The sequence below is a fragment of the Equus quagga genome, chromosome 20 (genome assembly GCF_021613505.1).
Source record: "Equus quagga isolate Etosha38 chromosome 20, UCLA_HA_Equagga_1.0, whole genome shotgun sequence".
Classification (NCBI taxonomy): Eukaryota; Metazoa; Chordata; class Mammalia; order Perissodactyla; family Equidae; genus Equus; species Equus quagga.
In genome coordinates this window covers 14,582,887-14,603,417 of record NC_060286.1, presented here as the reverse complement: position 1 = coordinate 14,603,417, position 20,531 = coordinate 14,582,887, and the positions used below count along the sequence as shown (strand labels likewise).

At 38.6% G+C, this 20,531-nt stretch overlaps 1 protein-coding gene across 1 annotated transcript in view; it reads right to left on the bottom strand.

Moving 5' to 3' along the window:
- The window catches only part of LOC124230917 (zinc transporter ZIP9), a 50,234-nt gene extending 29,942 nt beyond the window's left edge, over positions 1-20,292 (bottom strand). The window contains exons 1-2 of the mRNA XM_046647452.1: positions 19,504-20,292; positions 987-1,095 (exon numbers count right to left, since the gene is read on the bottom strand). Of these exons, the coding sequence (XP_046503408.1) occupies positions 987-1,095; positions 19,504-19,599 (205 nt within the window). The 5' untranslated portion in view covers positions 19,600-20,292. The remainder of the gene's footprint in view (positions 1-986; positions 1,096-19,503) is intronic.
- Between the last annotated feature and the right edge of the window lie 239 nt (positions 20,293-20,531).

Here is a 20,531-nt window from a genome sequence, read left to right as displayed (position 1 = left end):
GGACACAGTTCCTTTCCCCTACTGAGATCTGAAAATCTATTTACAGCCATGTGTCGCTTGACGAGGACAAGTCCCGAGAAATGCATCATTAGGCAATTTCGTCATTGTGTGTACACCACAGAGGGTACTTACATAAACCTAGACGGTATAGCCTACTACACACCTAGGCTGTATGGTACTAATCCTATAGGACCACCTCTATACGCAGTCCTTCGCTAACAGAAATGTTCTTATGCAGCACGTGACTGTATTACATTGTAGCTAGTAAGAAATTTGGAAAGTGCCTACCTCTTTATACTATTCTTAAAGTCCAGTAGACTCTTGGCATTTGAAGATTCAGCTCACCAATTTAAGAGCTGCGGTTTCAATCCTTCACAGGTATCTGTGAAGTTTCATGAGAAGGAATAATCTGATTTTGCTGAGTCACAAATTTGAATCAAGTATGCTTTTAAGCTGGTGTGAAGGATCAAATTATTTCACAGGTGAGTGAACCAAGCTGATAGCCCAGCATCTACCCTCACACAGCTACACTGTTCTCCACTTGTTTTTATTAGGGTCAGGAGAGGCCTCTTTAATTTTTTAGTTATCCTTTACTGTAGGGGTCCTCACAAAGTTTACTATAAAGAATCCATATGTATCTATCTATTTTTTCAATTAAACAATACTAAAAACATAATCACTATAGTGTAGGATCTGGGCAGTTTTTGAGTGGGCAACAAAAAAGGACTATCATACATAGAAAGACTGGAATTCATGCATTATTGCAAATAAATCTTAAGTTGTATTCATGACTTGGGGCATTCAATTCACAAACTGCTAAGGATGTGTTCAATGTCAAAGATGCCAAGAGATATGTTTTAAGAACTTTTCTCTGGGTAGAATTCTATGGCAAACATAAGCCGTGTTCAGAAAAAACACCACCAAGTTTGTCCTTTCAACCCTCCATGTCAATAACATATCTCAAAGAAGGCCCTTCTCTCTCTCACCCTCGAGAATATCTTCATAAAGTGCATGTACTCCTTCCGGCACAATGACAGCCAGTGCAGTTCCACAGAGAAGGCCGGCACCCAAAACAGTCACCAGCTTTAGTCGCTCCTGGAATGAAAACATAAGAAGCTGTTGAGAAAATTGATGAATGAATGGGAAAAAGTTTCTGAAGTATCTGTAATCAAGATTGTGAGCTGCATCATTTGTGAAACCAAAATCTACAATGGCCAGTGAAGTTGAAAAAGGGTCAGCTTCATGAATAATTAATGCCAATTAAAAAGAGGAGATGCCATTTTTAAATTTACCAGATTGGCAATGATGTGGGAAAACTTGTCTCCTATGCATGATAGGGAAGAAATGAGCACACTTGTCTAACACTGGAAGGAATGTGAGTTGTTGCAACCTATCGGGACCACAATTTGGCAATTCAGATTTAAAGCCTCAAAAATGTGAATTCTTTGATCCAGCAATTTCACTTGTAGAAATTCATCCTAAGAAAAAAAGAAAGAACTATGCAAAGATGACCACTGCATTTATTAAGAGTGCAAACCTGAAAATAACCTAAAGGTCCAAGAAAGGGGATTGGCTAAATAACTTATAATCCTTCATCACAGTACCACAACTCTCAGCCATTAAAAATTATGATATAGGTCTATTCACGGATTTAGAAAGCCATGATGTATTGCTATGAGGAAAAAGCTGGTGGTAAACAATATATATTGATAGTCTCATATTTGTAATAAAAACTATACACATAAGTAGAAGTATAAATTAAACATTATCAAATTTTGTACTTTATAAATTATAAACATAATTTGTAATATGTAATTTATAACAATTTATAAAACACTTAAAACTGATCTACAATGAACATGTATTACTTATACAATTTGAAAAAAGCAACATGTTGAGTTCACTAGTAAAATGTTCTACGAGGTTCTTTTAAGCCACTTTATTGAGGCAGGTTGACATCCAAAAAGCTGAAGATAGTTAATGTATACAACTTGATGTGTTTGGAGATAAGTATACATCTGTGAAACCATCATCACAATCGGTGCCATAAATGATCTGTAGTTTTAATCTAACTTCATCTCAATTACTTATTTTTACCCAGACTTCTTTGAGAGATTGCCTCCTGACATATAAGATATAAAAGATTATGTTTGAAAATGTCTTGAAGCAGTGGTGTACTCTATCTATATGGCTTCCTGGAGTCTTAGCAGTATGAAAAATGATCTTAAAAACTACAAGGGGGTAATTATGTATGTTGCTTATCAAAAAGTTTCAATAATTTAATGGTGTATCATGTACTTCAGTTTTCTGTTTTACTTTCTTTTATGAGGTTAGCAAAAATAATAGTGGCTATATTACCTCTGATATACTACTGAAAGTATGACTGTGAGGCTGGAGGGATATATATATATATATATATATATATATATATATATATATATATACTGTCTCTATAGGAAATGGGTTCTTAGCTGAAAGGCTGGTTGAAACTTTACCCTTTCCTTGTTTGGGAGGAAGGAAGCGATCTCTGCCTCAGTGTCTCTCTAGTGCAAACAGGGAACTACAGCGGCAACATCAGCACCTCATACTTGCTGTATATCAAGAGGGGGGTTCCCCTCACCCCTAGCACACAGGTCAGGTCAACGTTCAGGATGGCCATTATTAGCTACTCACAAACTGAGTATTCTGAAAGCAGCCAGTGGTTGGGGAACTGGCTCAGGAGACAGAACTGACTCCATGTCCAAACTGGTTAACAACTCAGTACCTCAACTTTTCTTCTGTAAAATAAAACTATTGCTATATATCTTGTGAGTATAAATAGGAGGTAATAGGAGAAAGTGATTGAAGCACTTCAGAAAAATGACACCAAACAACTGACGTTACTATTTTAATATTTAATACTGAGCTATTCTAAGAGTCTTTGTCTTTTCCAAGTTACTAAGCTCACTAAAGCACTGCTAATCACAGCACTCATTTGAGACAAACTGTCAGAGCACGGAGAACACAAAGGGAAACTGCTCTACTCTGTGTAAGGTGACACGGTAATTAATTATCTTTTCATCATTCTCTCTAGCCAATTCATAAAAGTCACCTTTGATTTTTTAAAATAATTCATAAATGTTAAGTTTTTCTCCTGAAGAAGGACAAAAATAACAGTAAAACTGAACTAGAGTGGGCACACCATTCATTTTAGGGATTTGGTTTCAAAACTCCATAATTCAAACTACTGAATAAATTGCTAGGGAAGAAAATTGTCCTGTCAGCATTTTGACTATGTTCTACTCTGGGAAATGGAAATGAAAGATGCCCCTGCTTTGCTAATTAGGGGAAGATTAGAAGTGATGAAGGGATGTACCTCAAGGAGAAAGAGCTGATTGCCCTCAAGAATTATATGGGTGGTAGCTCACATCATACACAAAAATTAATTCCTGATGGATTATACACCTAAATATAAAACCTAAAACTCAAAAGCTTCTAGAAGAAAATGTAGTATATCTTTGCAAGGCTGGGGTTGGCAAAATTTCCCAGTGAGGACACAAAAACACAAACCATAAGAGAAAAAAACTTCAACATGAGAATTTAAAACGTTTGCTGATCCATTAAGAAAATGAATAGACGTGCTGCAAACTGGAAGAAAATATCTACAATACATGTATCTGTGGAGGATGCTGTGGCAACACTGTCCACATCAGCCCCCTTCAGGTCAGGGACACCTGTTCCCCCAGCAGCTGGGAGTGTTGCCTTCTGATGACTCACAGCTGAGTCCCTCTGAGGACTAGACCGTGGGCCAAAGGGAAATGACTAACCTAAGGTTATATTCGCTCTCCCAGGGCAGTCCACACCCAATGACTAATCCACTAGGTTGTGTGAATGGAGGTACAAAGCCCAATCCTCTTGCCTCAATTCAAGATATCTCTGAAGGGCAATCCAGTTTCAGAGCCTGCTGTGGGGTAAGCTGAGGCCTCTATTGCAACTGAATTACAGTTCAACTTCTCCATCTGCTTAATCCTGCTCATTCTTTCACAGCGTTATTCCCAAGAGCACTCTTCAATAAACCTTCTGCATGCAAACCTCCTTCTCAGAGTCTTTTTTCTGGGGAACCCAACCTAAGACACTGACAAAGGGCCTGTATTTGAAATATAAAAGAACTTCTACAACTCAAAGAGAGACACACACATACACACACACACACACAAAAAAAATAAAAAATGGATAAAACATTAAACAGATACTTCACAAAAGATATATGAATGGCCAATAATCCATGAATAGGTGTTCAACATCATTTAATCAAAAGGAAAATGCAAATTAAAACTATGATGAGATACCTCATCACACCCACTAGAATAGCTCAAATTAAAAAGATTGACAACACTAAGTGATGGCAAGGATATAGAGCAACTGAAACTCTCATGCATTCCTGGTGGGAGCATAAAATGGTACAACCACATTGGAAAACTGGCAGTCAATCATAAACTTAAACCAGAGATTCCACTTTTGGGTATTTACCAAGAGAAATGAAAATGTATGTCCACAAAAAAACTTGCACAAGAATGTTCACAGAAGCTTTATGAATAATAGCCACCATCTGGATCAGATGTCCATCAACAAGAGAATGGATAAACAATGTCCATCAACAAGAGAATGGATAAACAAATTGTCGTATACTTATACAATGGAATACTACTCAGTAACAAAAAAGAATAAACTACTGCTACATTCCGCAACACGAATGAATTTCAAAAACATTATCCTGGTGTTTGAATGAAAGAACCCTCACACAAAAAGAGTACGTAGTGTATGAATCCATTTATGTAAGTTTAAAAGCAGGCCAAACTAATCTCTGGCAATAGAAATCAGAAGAGTGGCTGTCTCTGGCAGGAGGAGTCAGCGGGGGCATGCAGTGGCAGGGGTGATTAACTGGAAAATGGTATCAGGTTATTTTTTAGGATGATGGAAATGTTCTAAATCTAGATTGGGATGTCAGTTACATTTGTATACATTTGTCAAAATTCATCAAACTGTATTAAGATCTGTACTTTTACTCTTTAAAATTACATATTTATAAAAAAGTTACCTAGGCAGTAATTTACTCAGCCAGGTCCTTTGAAAAGATTCATTTTAGAACTATTCAATTTTAACAAAGCTTTTTCATGGCAGCCCTTTGAAACCAAGGTCAGAGGTCTATGTAAAATACTAAAAGGCATTTCTAAAATTTTTCTTAAATTATCTCTTCTATCATTCAGATATTCCTTAAAAATCAATCATCACAATTTTATGTCAATAATTGCATGGAGAAACCAGTGGTGTTCACAATTCTGGATCAATCAACAAATTCACTAGGCATTTACCAAGTGCTTTATAATATTCTACACTGGAGTCACATGAGGCACTACACTGAGACAAGTTTTAAAGGCAGGAGCAGAGGTGAGTTTTTGAGGCTGGTATACCACAAAATTAAGACAAAGGTGAAGTAGCAGCATTTAAGATAACCGAGGGATGCAGACCATCCACAATAACTTAGACATCTATGGGTACTTCAATCAAAAACTTCAAATCCATAAAGAAAGTAAAAAATAATTCTCCTACGCTGCCTTTTAAAATTTAATTAATTGTTAAAAATCTAATATTTTTAGACAGTCCTGCTTCCAAATGAAATTAACTATAATTCCATTCACTTACTTACATGGACCAATGAATATTATCTATTGCAATAAATTTTACAAGAATTTCCCAAAGGCTCTAGCAAGCTAGGAAACAGCTGACTCTCCATGTGCAGCTAATGCCATTGCAAAGAGATCATGGTAAGTCTTTAAAGTATAGTCAGGAAATTCCATCTCTTTGTTAATCATGTATGAACAATTAAATGCTCTTAGCTGAAACAAGAATAGGAGCTTGGTCCAAATTTTTAGAAAGACACAGTAAAAATTTTTATTGATCTTTAGACACATACTGTAACAAGGATACTAGCTACCAAGGTTATCAACAGAGAATCCAAGTGTAAGAACTGCAAGGGGCTCGCCCAGTGGTGCAGTGGTTAAGTTAATGCACTCCTCTTTGGCAGCCCAGGGTTCACAGGTTCGGATCCCAGGCATGGACCTACACACTGCTTATCAAGCCATGCTCTGGCAGCATCCCACACACAAAATAGAAGAAGACTGGCAGAGACGTTAGCTCAGGGCCAATCTTCCTAAAAAAAAAACTGGAAGAAAATGTAAAAAATGATCCTCTCTCAATATAGATGGAGAATCAAAGGCCAAAGATGAGAAATGATTTGCCCAAGATCACACGGCTAGGCTAGTTAGTGGCAGAAGCATGATTAAACCTGACATTGCAGTCTGCTACCCTGCACATTCCAAGACAATGTCCATCACATGACACAATACATACAATCCATCATATAAAATTTACTTCTGAAAAAAAGATAACTGTCATACATCCTCTTTAAATAGTGTGAGTCAACAGAATTCCTCAGCAACATCAAGAGGAAAACCAAAATTTACGATTAGTTATAATTGTTCTCTATTGATAATTTCTAAAGGTCAGATGGCAAAATAAGAGAAATGACAATGTAATGAGCTTGCCTAAGGTTTTATTTCTTCAAGGAGAGGCCTATTTTTTATTCTGAGAATAAGTCCTACCTATGTCTTAGTCTTAAAATGTCCTTTCTTTTAAGAAAGTGTTGGTGATGATAGTTTTTGTTTTTATTTTTAGTGTCCTTACTTGGCAAAATTAAAAGCAGACAATCCTGTACCAATTCTCCCTAATTTCAAAAATATTACTGCCCTGTGAAACCCAAAAGCCTGGAAAACCCAGATCTACAGTGTAAGCGTGAGATCTGTACATGCCATTAAAAAATACAGAAACAAAGAATTTGAGAATTTGTAGGAAGAGATCATCAAGGTAAATCTGAGTGAGTCACCTAGCTGTGCAATATTTCCTTGGAGGAAAGGCAATGTGAGCTAAAATTACTATATGATGTTTTCAGGTCATTTCGAAATTAAGTAAAGCACATTTATTTACCAATGAAGTTAAACATCTGCAGAACACTATGTTTGCTTGTCCCTGTAACCTTCCTCCAAAACTAAGTTCTGTGAGGGCAAATTTTTGTTCTTAATTTATTGCTCAACCTTCAATTTATAAGACAGTATCTGTCCCATAACAAATTCTCTCTGAATACTTACTGAAAGGATGAATTAAATGCCCGGCAATGCAAGACATGAGGGACTTGGTACCCACTGCTTCACTGGCCCTAACGTCAACAAATATACGAATGTAGTGAAAGCTCTTTAGAATACTTGTGCTGGGAAACAGACCTAACACATGCCTTATAAGTGTAACTAGATCAAGAATTTTCAGTGGTTAATTGATTTGGAATTTACGCTTTGGCTCAAGGGATGTTCAAGTACATATAATAAAGAACCATAACAGGATTCCATCATAGAAAATGTGAGGAAATGCTGTCATTTGTCTCATTAATGCAAATATCTTAAATCATACCTATATTTTTCCAAGAAGCTCAAAACCGTGTTCACCGTTTCAATCTCCAGCAAAGTGATATAAAGATTATTTATCCCAAATAACTTTTATCAGCTTGGTAAATGTCTCCTAACCTTCTCATGGTGACCAATACTACAGAGGCAACACTTCCGAGGAAAAGAAGACTCAGTAGTCAAAAAAATGAGCATCATTGCCATGGACTGTAGTTTCAATTTTTGCTTCTTAAAAATTTCTTAACTACCTAAATCATTTTAGACACAACCTGATTTATCTCAAGCACTAGAGATGTGTTATTTGTATAGCTGTATTCTTTCATACAACTTCACAACTTGGAATTCAATCTCAAAACTCTAAATGTCAAAGTTAAAATGCTGACAGGTTCTTTCCTTTGCTTACGGTAAATCACTTAAATGAAGAACTACAAATTCCAAGCGTAGTTCGAGATGAAAAGAGAGTTCCCACAGCAATAGTTTCTGTAGAGAAATAAAATATCTGCTCAAGAGAGGCATGAACTGTGCAATGCCATTGGTTTTATGTTCTCTCATTTTACAGTTTCACAGCTGTAGCCTGACTGAGCCGAAAGATTGACCAGATGTATTAATTAAAACAACAGCTTGTACTCAATGCCATTAACTATCAAGCGCAAAGCTTTGAAGTCAGTTTAATTTTCTTGGCAGACACTAAGGTAGTTAAATGGTTTTTCTTTTCTTGCTCCTACAAACAGTCAATAAACTGTTTGGTTCAACTAAATATAAGCCACTAATTTTAAAAGCTTTTAATATTGAAAATAGTTTATTTCAATTCCCCTTGTATCATGCTTTCTTTAGTACTGAAAGCATCAACTATAGTTTCCTAAAAAATTAAAGATATATCTCTTGTTATAAGACTGATTCCTTCAAAGCTCTAGGAACCGAAGAGATGAAATATCGTCAGGCACAGAGGAATTCCTGTTCAGGCAACAAAGACTTTCTCCATCTTCTTACGAACAAACCTGCTTCAAGAAGGAGATACTTTTTTTTTTCTTTTTTAAAGATTGGCACATGAGCTAACAACCGTTGCTAATCTTCTTTTTTTTTTTCCTGCTTTTTCTCTCCAAATCCCCCCAGTACACAGTTGTATATTTTTAGTTGTGGGTCCTTCTAGTTGTGGCACGTGGGATGCCACCTCAGCATGTCCTCGCCCAGGATCTGAACCAGCAAAATCCCGGGCCGCCTGAAGCGGAGTGCATGAACTCAACCACTCGGCCACGAGGCCCGCCCCCCGAGATACTTCCTAATGTTATTTAACTACTACATTATCTACTGCTGAGTGTCAGTAACAGGTAATGAAGAAAATTTAAACAGGAACTTTGTTCTTGAAGTCCTTGCAACTGAGACAAGATGCTGAAAAGCCTCCTGCCTCTAAGTATCAGCTGTGCGAGCCTGAGCAAGTTGAGTGTCCTCCTAAGAAGGGGCTGCGACTCCTGTTATCACGTAGGAGTACAATTTAGCACACTCAGCACAGAGTATTGTCGTTATTATCCTCAACATCACTAGCAGCACGCAGAAACTGGTTCTCAGCCCTCCCCTGCAAAAACAACAAAACAAAACCCAGAGACTCGGGTAAAGTTCCAATGAACAGTGCTACGATTTTTGCCATTTTGCCAGGGGCATAAAGGCTTCCCCTTTCCCAATTCATTTGACACGGAGGTAACAACAAGCAATACCTTATGAACTCTACTTCCTCCAATCTTGGAAAACAAAACTAATTTGTTTTTCTTTTTGTATAAGTCTTTCCTCAACATAAAAGAATTGAACACCAGTGGAAATCCCACAGGATTGTTTGTTGTGACTACAAAACAAAAGCAAACAAAAACCCACTGGGAAAGAACCTAGAAAAGCACTGGCCATAAATATCATATTATTAATATATAAGAAGGTCAATTGAACTGAGAAAAATCACAATAATAAAAACACACTTTTCCCTATCAAATTAGCAAAGTTTTAAAAATTAACAATGATAGCATTCAATGTTTGTGAGAATACAGTGTCATTTGAATTTACTGGGAAAAAATGCATTAAAAAAACAGGTAATATAGATTGAGAACCTTCTTAAGAACATTTATGCCCTTTGATCCTGTCATTCTACCCATGAGGAAATAATCTGATATATATGGTCATAGCATTAGACACAAAAATATTCATTCAACACTATTACCATGACAAAAACTTAAAAACAAATTAAATGCATAAGAATTTCTGTACATAAAATAACTGAATGAAGACATTAAAACAATGCCAAGAACACGTTTTTAGTAACAAAAGAAGATGCTTATTTTATAGTATCAGGTCAAAGAAGAGAAAATGTAAAATTACACATATGCCACATAATCAACCATGTTAAAAATCAAAGAAAAAACAGAACAGAAAGAAAAAAAATGTTGCTAGTGATTCTCACTGGACAGAGGCATAAGAGATCATTTTATTTTCCTTTTATAAATCATTTTCTAAATTTTCTATATATTTTCTAAATTTTCCACAAAGAGCCTCTACTATTCGGCCAGGTTTTAAAAATTGCTTTTTCATTTAATTAGAGGTTACATAAATAGTGGCTTTGCACTTAAGTAAACGTTCAGGCTCAGTCTCCTCACCTATAAACAGGACAAGAATTCCTTTTTTTTTTTCTGCTTTATCTCCCCCAGAAGCCCCCTGGTACATAGTTGTATATCTTAGTTGCAGGTCCTTCTAGTTGTGTAAACAGGACAAGAATTCTTTCCTTTCAAGGTTACTGTTAAAATGAACACAGAACTTGACACATACGTTGACACTGTAGCTGTCATTATTCATTATTGTACTGTGGACGGATGAGAGAGCACAATGCCTTTAACATAAACATAGAGATGTTTTCCCCTTTATTAAGTGGTTCTAAACAACTGCACTTTGAGGTTTTGTAATAATTTGAAATGTTTTCCAGTCTCCCCCGTTGTTGTCATGCTGTGACCTATTTCCTATAGATAGAGCTTCCCCTATCCCTTCTAGTTTCCTGTTTCTAGTTTTCAAAGAGCTTAGAAATCAGATAGTCCAGTCCAGAGGTTCTAGATTGGCAACTCACAAACATGGGCTGTTGACCCACACAGTAATGTACCAATATTTGAATTAGTAGCCAAAATGTAAAATTCAGAAGATTTCATATAAAAACACAGATTTCCAGCTTTTGAAAAGTAGGAAGATTTGGCAACACCAGGGCTGGTGTCATCAAACGGCACATGCTCTTCAGTCGACCACAGTTCTCGTTACTCCCTAATGACTCCCAAGCACTGACACAGAAGGTCAGCTGCCCTGTATCAGGACACTTGAACTGTTTTATCTTACTCCAGGCCTGATGCACTGTTCAGCCTCAATAGTTATTTGATTTTATGAACCATTACCCAGTTGTATTAGTCAGGGTCCCATCAAGACAGAAAAATTATAAAATAATTTAAACAGGGAAAGTTTAATATAAAGAATAACGGGGTTGGGGTACAGCCATGTGCCGCATAATGTTTCAGTCAGTGATGGACCGCATATACTATGGTGGTCCCAGAAGATTAGTGCCATATAGCCTAGCTGTGTGGTAGGTGGGACCATCTAGGTTTGCGGAAGTATACTCTATGATGTTCGCACAATGAGAAACTTGCCTAATGACACATTTCTCAGAACTTATCCAATCGTTAACCATGCATGACTGTAATAAGAAAACAGCTAGTATGAGAGAACTCTAAATATAAAAGTAGCAGATAAAAGGAGCAGTGATTACTCTATGACCGAGATAAGAGTGCTCAAAGGTCCCACGAGGGCTGAGATCCAAATCCTGCTGGAGAGGGCATGGCTGGGGCTCAAGGAATGGCTGTAAAAAGTTCGGGGACTGGTTCTGACTTGGGCAGGGCTAGGCTCCTCACACCAAGCAAATGCTGGGACACCAGCTGGGCATCCTACAATTTAACTCAATTCTAACACTATCTACCTAGAGACAGTGTCCGATCCCACAGGTTAAGGGCTCAGTCCTACAAGAAGCCAGTGCTTCTGACCGACTTGCTAGATTGGAGGTTCCAATGACCCCCTTTTCTTGTGTTTGATTAATTTGCTAAAGGGGCTCACAGGACTCAGAGAATCATTTTACTTACTAGATTACTGGGTTATTGTAAAAAGATATAACTCAGGAACAGACAGATGGAAGAGATGCATAGGGCAGTGTATGGGGAAAAGGCGCAGAGCTTCTATGTCCTCTCTGAGCTCGAAACTCTCCCAGCACTTCCACGTGCTCACCAACCCGGAAGCTCTCGGAACTCTGTCCTTTTGGTTTATGAAGGCTTCATTATATAGGCAAGATTGATTAAACCCTTGGACATTGGCGATTGATTTAACCTCCAGCTCCTCTCCCGTCCCTGGTGGGACTGAAAGTTTCAACCCTCCAATCACAAGATTGGTTCTCCGGGCAACCTGCCCCCATCCTTAGGTTACCTAGGGGCATTCCAAAAGTCACCTCATTCACATAACAAAAAACACCTTTAGGGCTCTCAACACTTGGGAAATTCCAAAGGTTTTAGGACCTCCATGCCAGAAACAAGAATGAAGACCAAATATATATTTCTTATTATAAATCACAGTATTACAGCAGAGAGGTTTCTGTGGTGCCACACTGGTGGAACTTGCTGGAAATCCGCACTCTAGGGTGTCAGGGAAAGCTGCTCATGGCAGAGTCTTACTGTAGAGAGACTCCTATAAAACTGCCTCAGGGGGTGCCAGTGGGAACTACTGACTGCTGGGTGCTGTGTGTTCAGCAGGAGTCTGGGGCTTGAGAAGCTGCTTGCAGTGCAGGAGACGGGCACTGGAGTAGCCTCGCTGGAGGCTAGAGAAGCCACACACGCTGCAGGAGGCTGCACCAGGGAAGCTGGACACTGGGGAGGCTGCCTGTGCTACAGGAATTCGTGCCAGAGAAGTCACCTAGGAGCCTGCTGAGCAAGCATGCCAGAACCAAGAAGGAAAACCTCCTCCTCTTACAATTTCTCTCCAGTATCCTCTATTGACAAAACTCGACATCGTGCCAGCTGGCAGCGGAAAAATATTTAAAGGGTCCATATCCATTTTTGCAGAGTGAAGATTTGGAGTCGAGAGGCAACAAATTGATAACTGGCATACTAGCCTACTAGAATTACATAAAAAGGCACCGAGTGAGAGCCAGGACAACAGGGAGCAAGTAAAATGCTTGCTCTTCAGGCTATTTAGCTAATCAGACTTTTCTGGTCCTTTAGATTAATGAGGTTTCTGGATGGACAAGTTCTACACAAGAAAGGTGCTACCAATATTCTTCTCCTTCATCTCCCTTATTACTAATATTTATTAAGTACTTAATATGCCAAGCATGTTCTATTATAATCATGTTACAGATATTAACCCACCTAGTCCTCACAACAACCCTATGAGGTAGGTACTTCTATTATCTCTACTTTATATACAATTCAGGTATAAAAAGTTCAAGTAATTTCCCTAGGCTCACATAGCAGCAAATGGCAGAGCCAGGATCTGAACCCACACAGTCTAGGTCCAGAATCTATACTCTTAAGAATTATGCTAAACTGCTTCTCTATAAAACCCATCTCACTGTTTCATTTTATGCTTTTAGCACCTGTTTTCTTCTGCCAATTTGCCTTTGTCAAATGCATAAAGAATTAATAAAAGGCACATACAACAAGGTGCAGAAGCCAGGGTACAATTTTTTGGCTAATAGAAAAATGACCCCCAGATAACTAATGGGTTTGCGATAGATACTTGATTCAATTATCTGGTAGTTAACCCCAAGACCCCATCACTTAAAAATCCGTATAATTGAGGTAGAAGAATTTCCAAACCAAGTGACACCTATTTCTATTTTATTTCAATAAAGTTAAGACATCGTGGGGCTGGCCCCGTGGCCGAGTGGTTAAGTTCGCGCGCTCCGCTGCAGGCGGCCCAGTGTTTCGTTAGTTCGAATCCTGGGCGCGGGCATGGCACTGCTCATCAAACCACGCTGAGGCAGCGTCCCACATGCCACAACTAGAAGGACCCACAATGAAGAATATACAACTATGTACCAGGGGGCTTTGGGGAGAAAAAGGAAAAAAAAATAAAATAAAAATCTAAAGTTAAGACATCGAATATTAGAGCAGATTCAAGGAGGATTGAGATTTCCATAATCCCATGATAAATTTAAAGAAATACCTGTACTCAAACGTAGCATTACTATTTGTTACCTGGAGTTCCAAACTGAGCTACAGAGGATCTTAAACCTTGTTATCATTCAACAAAGACACATCTAAATTCTTCATTTAAAGGAGAAGTTAAGACTGTCACATACAAAAGCATTCTGAATCCATTTCAGGTCTTCTTCCCTCAAAAAGGATGTCAATTCTTCTTTTTTTTTTAAAGATTTTATTTTTTTTTCCTTTTTCTCCTCAAAGCCCCATGGTACATAGTTGTATATTTTTAGTTGTGGGTCCTTCTAGTTGTGGTATGTGGGATGCCGCCTCAGCATGGCTTGATGAGTGGCGCCATGTCTGTGCCCAGGATCCGAACCGGCGAAACCCTGGGCCGCAGAAGCGGAGGGCGCGAACTTAACCACTTGGCCATGGGGCTGGCCCCCAGGATGTCAATTCTTGAACAGGACAATTTATTATTGACTAAATTATGAAGATATCAAGTGTGAAATTAATCTTGGATAATTAAAATAGCAACTGCTTCAGATTCCCATTTGGCAGGTGTTAATTTAAAGGGCATCTAAGACATAGTTCTTTCTTATAGGTTTCAATGGTATTTGGAAATTGATTACCTCTGTAGTTGCAATTCTGCTACACTGTCTAAGCATAAGGCATGAGACGTACTGTGGAAGGGAAATGTTAGTGATGTTAAAGATATTCTATTCCTTACTTGGGGAGCTTAAGGGATAAAATGTTAGTGGTGTTAAGATGTTCCTAATTTGGGGAGCTAAAGGTGTCAATTTAGATTCATGATATTTTCACTTCTTTGTTACACAGTGTTCATCAGGAAAAGAAATATCTAATGGTCAAGTGCTTTAGACTGGTAATTAAACTGACTTAGTTTCAAATTCCACCTCTACCAGTATTTGTGACCTAAGCCTGAGAATGCTCATGTGTAAAGTGAGGTTTAACAGCATCCCCCTCACAGTGTTGTCCGGAGGATTTACTAAGATAATGCACATCAGGGCCTGAGACACAGAAGGCGCTCAATAAGCTTAACTATTATTAGTATTATTATACAAATAAGTCTCAATGATGTTTATCCACATAATACCCTACAGAAAAAAAAGTTTTTCAGGAAAATAATATTGAATCAGATTGTAATTGATCCAAATTTAGTTTTATCAAGCAAAGATACTTATGAGACAATAACCTTATCAGACAATAATCTAAGGAAAGACAAAATTACTGATTGCTTTCCATATATGGGTAAATTACAGAGAATGCAAAGTTTAAAACGTTAAAGTTTAGAAACGAAACTCCAAAGAGGTGTAAAATCTTTTGTATTATCATAAGAGAATAAAAGGTTAATATCCCAGACAATGCAGAAGTCCTAAAAAATGCAACTTTGTCAAATCTATTTCAAAAAGAACCAATTGTGGAAGAAACAGCATACTGATCAAATTTGTTCTTTAGATACAAACCTTTGATTTGGTCAAAGCCGCAAAGACATTTATTATGAATGAGTCAGTTACAGACACAAAACAAAACTTTAACACATGAAAAACAAAGTAAAGTTTAAAATGAGAACAAGGATAATGAAGAAAAGAAAGATACTCTAAGGCAGAGAGACTAGAGGAAAAGCCCTGGCCTCTCCAAACGGGACACTCATGGCAAACAGCACTGCCAACCCCAAACAAGACCTTTCCGATTCCAAACAAACTACTGAGATGTTTTCGAGATTAGAGGGGGCGTAGGGGGAGGGGAGGAGTTTACCCATTATCAGAAGTCTGTTCCATAATAAAAAGTTTAAAAATTATAATTCAGAATAATGAAAGTGAAAATCTTAAAAAGTTTTAGTAATCAGTAGTGGAAATAACCCTCAACGTTTTCTAAGGTTCTCATTATGTTCTAGATACAGCATTAAGCCCTGTGCTTTTGTTATTTCATGACATCCTCACAAAGATCCTATAAGGTCATTTAACAGAAGACACTTGGATGTTAAACAGCTCGCTCAAGTAGTGACACTGATTTTGAACTACACTACCTGCCTCAGACAGTTCCTTTGGAAATTAGCACATTACTCATTACCTTAAATTCTTTATGGAAGAGTAGTAGCACTACTTTCGTCTGCATACTTACGGATTTATACTGTTTTAACATATGAAAAAAAGTAGCATTATAATCCAAACTGGTCTGCGACAAGAAAAACACGAAACTGAGATTTTCAAAAAAATTTATAGCAATACAATTATTATAATTCTAGCCTGTTAAATCTAATAACACTACATTTCAGCTTGTATTTTGTGTATCTTTTTTCCACTTCATGTTCTTAGTATTTCATTTTCACAAATATATTGGTCTGCAATGGAATAGAAATTAAACAAAAAGAAAAAGTGGTCATTTACCAGATAGTGTGAGGAGCACCACCCTAGGGCTCTGGTGCAAACATAGCTTGCTCTCTGTTACCAGCTCTGTGACAAAGAGGAGACATGCTCAGGTAAACAACAATCCTCAGATAATCAATCTAAAACCCGACTTTGGCCACCGTTTATATTTTAACCCATTCATCAATCAGAGCACCTCTAAACTGGGTTTATACCAGGTAATGTCAACTTGTAGGCTCCTTACCTACTTATGTAACACTTTCATTTAGAGCCAAAGAAAACTGCTCATGAACAAGTGAATCTAAAAAACATAAGACGGTGCTAAACTAGTGTGTCCAACTGCTTTCCAGACAGGACCTCATTCGTGTAAACCAAGCTTTGGCCTCCCTTACAAGTTTACTTTTTCTCCTTCCCATATAGTGAAGAAGAGTGCATCTTGATTATCACAGTGGCTTAAAAATACATTTGAGAAACAGAGATTTTTTTCCTTTGTTTTAGAAATCATTTAGGCAGGAAGGTAGTTACCTGGTCACAGGGCAAGGAAGTTTCAAAAGCACCAAGAAAGCTGGTGTGGGGGCAATAAAAGATGGAGAAAGTGACAGAGAAATCAATGTCACATAAACTTCTTGAGGGTCAGATATGGCAGGTAGACACCACTGCCACAGCAATTTCAGACTACTCGATTTCAACTCATTTATAAATACCAATCCTGACATAATTAATGGCTTTATTGATCTTTTATTCCTGCTGTGAGAAATTCTGAAGAAAAAAGTGCTGAATGACAAAGCAGCAGCTAGATTAATAACATGAATAAAAAGCATCTTTTCACCTAAATAAAAATGAACCGTAAGATAAATTAGGTTTATCAGTCCTTTTATTTATAGTAACTCCAGTCCCTAAGAAAAGCTAGACTTCCTTAAAAAGGAAAATTGTTTAGCCAATGTAGGAGTCTGGGGAGCTATTTCCTGAGGGAGAAACTGGGCTTCCCAGCCTCCAAGAATGAAGTTTATTTTTTACAAATGTATCATCTTAATAGTGGTACAATACATTGGTGTATAATAACAGTATAATCTCTCTAAAGAGAAACGCTTAATTCCTAGAAGATAGAAACCACGAGCTGAATTCTAAAATGTCTTTGACTAAATTACACATAACTTTCATTTTTATTCTAACATCTCAAAATGCATTGTTTCTGCTGGAGTAATAAACAGATACTATGAATACTGACTAATAGCATTTTAAGATTTACTGGAAAAGACCACTTGATCATGAATTTAGAAAGCCATAAATGACATGTCATACTAATTATCTTTATTAATGGCCTGGTTAATTACACCTCTCATTTCACTGAAAGGAAATGTACACGTGGACAAAAAGAAAATAAGTATGCACTTGCATCACTTATTATTGAGTGATTGCAAAAATCACTCAAGATAGTTTGAGAAAATACTGAAATTGGAAGAGTTCTAAGCATTTTATAAAAATAAAAAGTTTTGACAGTTTCTTATTTGAATTAATTATAATTCTTGATAAATGTTCTCAATAAGTTTGTAAATACACAAACCAACTTAAACCTCACAAATGTCAGCCCTAACAATGTCAATAATTTTGATGTAGTTATAAGAAAATATGGTTTAGGGGCCTGCCTGGTGGCGCAGTGGTTAAGTTCCCGTGTTCTGCTTAGGCAGCCCCAGGTTTACCAGTTCGGATCCCAGGCCCAGACCTATGTACTGCTTATCAAGCCATGCTATGGCAGGCATCCCACATAAAATAGAGGAAGATGGGCACAGATGTTGGCTCAGAGCCAATCTTCCTGGAAGAGGGCAGAGGAGTATTGGTAGCGGATGTTAGCTCAGAGCTAATCTTCCTCAAAAGAAAGAAAGAAAGAAAGAAAATACAGTTTATGTCAGAGGACAGACAGCAGGCTCACAAGGTAATGGGAAGTCAAGTGGCCCAGATGATGGAAGGAGGCTTCACAGCCAGGAGGACCGCGACAATCTACAGCTCTCAGCTCTAGCCAACTGATGCCCTGAGGGAATACAGATGACAAATAGTAACAATAATAAAACTAAACACTCTGCTAACCTCACAAAGCAAGTCTGTGGCCGAGATGTGCTACGTGGGCTACTAGTTTGCTACCTTTGCCACAATGGACAGTGGGCTAAGAAGTGCTCTAAATTGGAAAAACCTAGATTCAAAAAACAGCTGATTCTAACACATTTCATAAAGTTGTCCAGGTTACATAATCTGAGTCTCAGTTTCCTCATCTATACCTCACTGACTTTTAAAAATGAAGTTAGGTAATGTACATGCTCAATAAAACTTAGTTCCATGTTATCCTTAGATGCTGATGGGTACGGGTAAAAAAAGGAATCAGAAAGGGAGCAGCAAGAACTCAAGCCTCCCTTCCACCAGGTGGTGGCTTTACTATTTCTCAAACTCACAATACCTGGTCCCATCTTCTTTCCCACCCACAGGCTATTTTCTTTACCAGCGATGCCTCCTCTTGGCTCAGGTTTCCTCAAGGCCTCCCTCACACCTCACCCATACCTCCTTCCTACTTCAGGCCAATCTCCTCTCCCTCCTTCCTTTGAAAGCACTTGCAGGCCCGGCAGGACTACTTTACTGCTGAGCCCCAGGGCCTACTCATGAAGCCCGTTCCCTCTGAAAGCAGAACTTTTCTCCCAAATCTCTGAGCACTGTGCATGCTGTGAACTCTGTGTGACAACCTGAAGAAACTATTTGCATTTTCCTTGAGCAAGGCTTTCATCTATCTTTCTTCCCCATTAGTTTATGTTTGTTCAAGTAACGAGAAATAACCAAATTAACTCAAATGTCAAAACATTAACAAAAATTCATTTCTAAGCAAGAATTGAAAACAACTTCGAATACCTACCCCAATGCTCTTTCTTTAAAAGGAAACATGAGTTAAGAACAACCTAATTTAGGTTTTCTTACCTTCATTCTAACACAGGTATCCAAAAAAACCACCTTTCCTCCAAAACACTATGCTTGATTTTCTCAAAAAGAGAAGTTATATTGATTTCAACTCATATGGACAAATAGCACTGTCCATTTATATTTCTTGATAGCAGCCTGGAACCTTGATTCCTTACAACTTCTGGGAATCAAAAGAATGTTATGGTGCCTCTTTCTAGGAAAACGCACAGAGCCCCAAATTTTTGTACGCAATTTCAGGGGGTTCACAGTTCTCCAGATCTTCAGTGGATCTACCCACCCCGTTAACTCCAGTACTGAATATGAGGTTTGTTTCTATTATTAAACGTCATAGATCTTTTTAAAACATAGGCTTCCTTAATAAGATCTTTAGCTCTGAGATCAACTGGGGAAGCAGCTTCCCTCTACAACCGTCACTACTTCTTAGCAGCCATCCTGACAGCTGACAAAAAATGGAGAATTTCTTACCTCCGAGAAATTAACAGCCAAGGGAATGATTCCAGCCACGTAACATCCCACCAACATAGCCAGAGACAGCAGACTAATGGAGATGAAATCATCCATTCTGCCCTCCTTTATTCACCCACCACCACCAGTCTACAAAATTTCAATGGCTTCAAAGGACGCTTGGGTTCTTAAACGCGTGTGGTGATTCCAAGAGAACAAGCGGACTTTCCAGTTCTTTCGTCCTCCCCACTAGCAGCTGGGTTCACGAGACACCTTTGTCTTGAACGTTCCTGGGAACAGCCCCTTTTTGCTGATATTAGCACCAGAGAGAACTTTCAGTAATCTTAGGTCCCAGCCCCTGGGTTTTCAGATGCCTGTCACTGGATTCCCGTGGGTTAAGAGAGATGGGAAAAGTCAATGGGGAAAATATGCGAATGAGCGATTTCCTCACTTGTCGGAACGAAGGTGGCCACAGTGGGCCCACTCTCTCCACAAACAACGTCGCGGGTGGCAGCAGGAAAATCCCAGCGAACTTGTTCGTTCTCCCGAAGCCCCTATCTCCCGGGGACCCCCACACCGGCGATCCCCCCCAAGGCTGGGACCAGCCCACCAGCCCCGACAAACTCTCCTCCGAGTCTAGAATGGGAAAAGGAGTCCTGCCGGTCTCTAACAATGGGTCTTAGCGGTTCAGCAGCGAAGCTGATACAAAGCTGTCTGCCCTATACCCGGTGCTGCCCATATTACTCCACTCCGCTGGGCCTTGACCCGGAGCCACCGATACTACAGCTGCCATGGCCGCCAACTGGCACCTCTTCTTTACATCCACTTCCGGATTGCTTCACTACCCCCTCCTTTATAAGGGTACTTCCGGGTTACAACCGACCTATGGCCCGTGAGTCTTCTACTACCGCCATTTTTGAGTAGGGCTAGTGAAAGATGACTCGTGTCGCTGCCTATGTCTGTGATCACCCTGGCCGTATGTCTAATAACGAGAGTACAGGAGGCAGCGTCTTGGAAAAAAACGATTCTTTTACAAGTTCCGAAACATA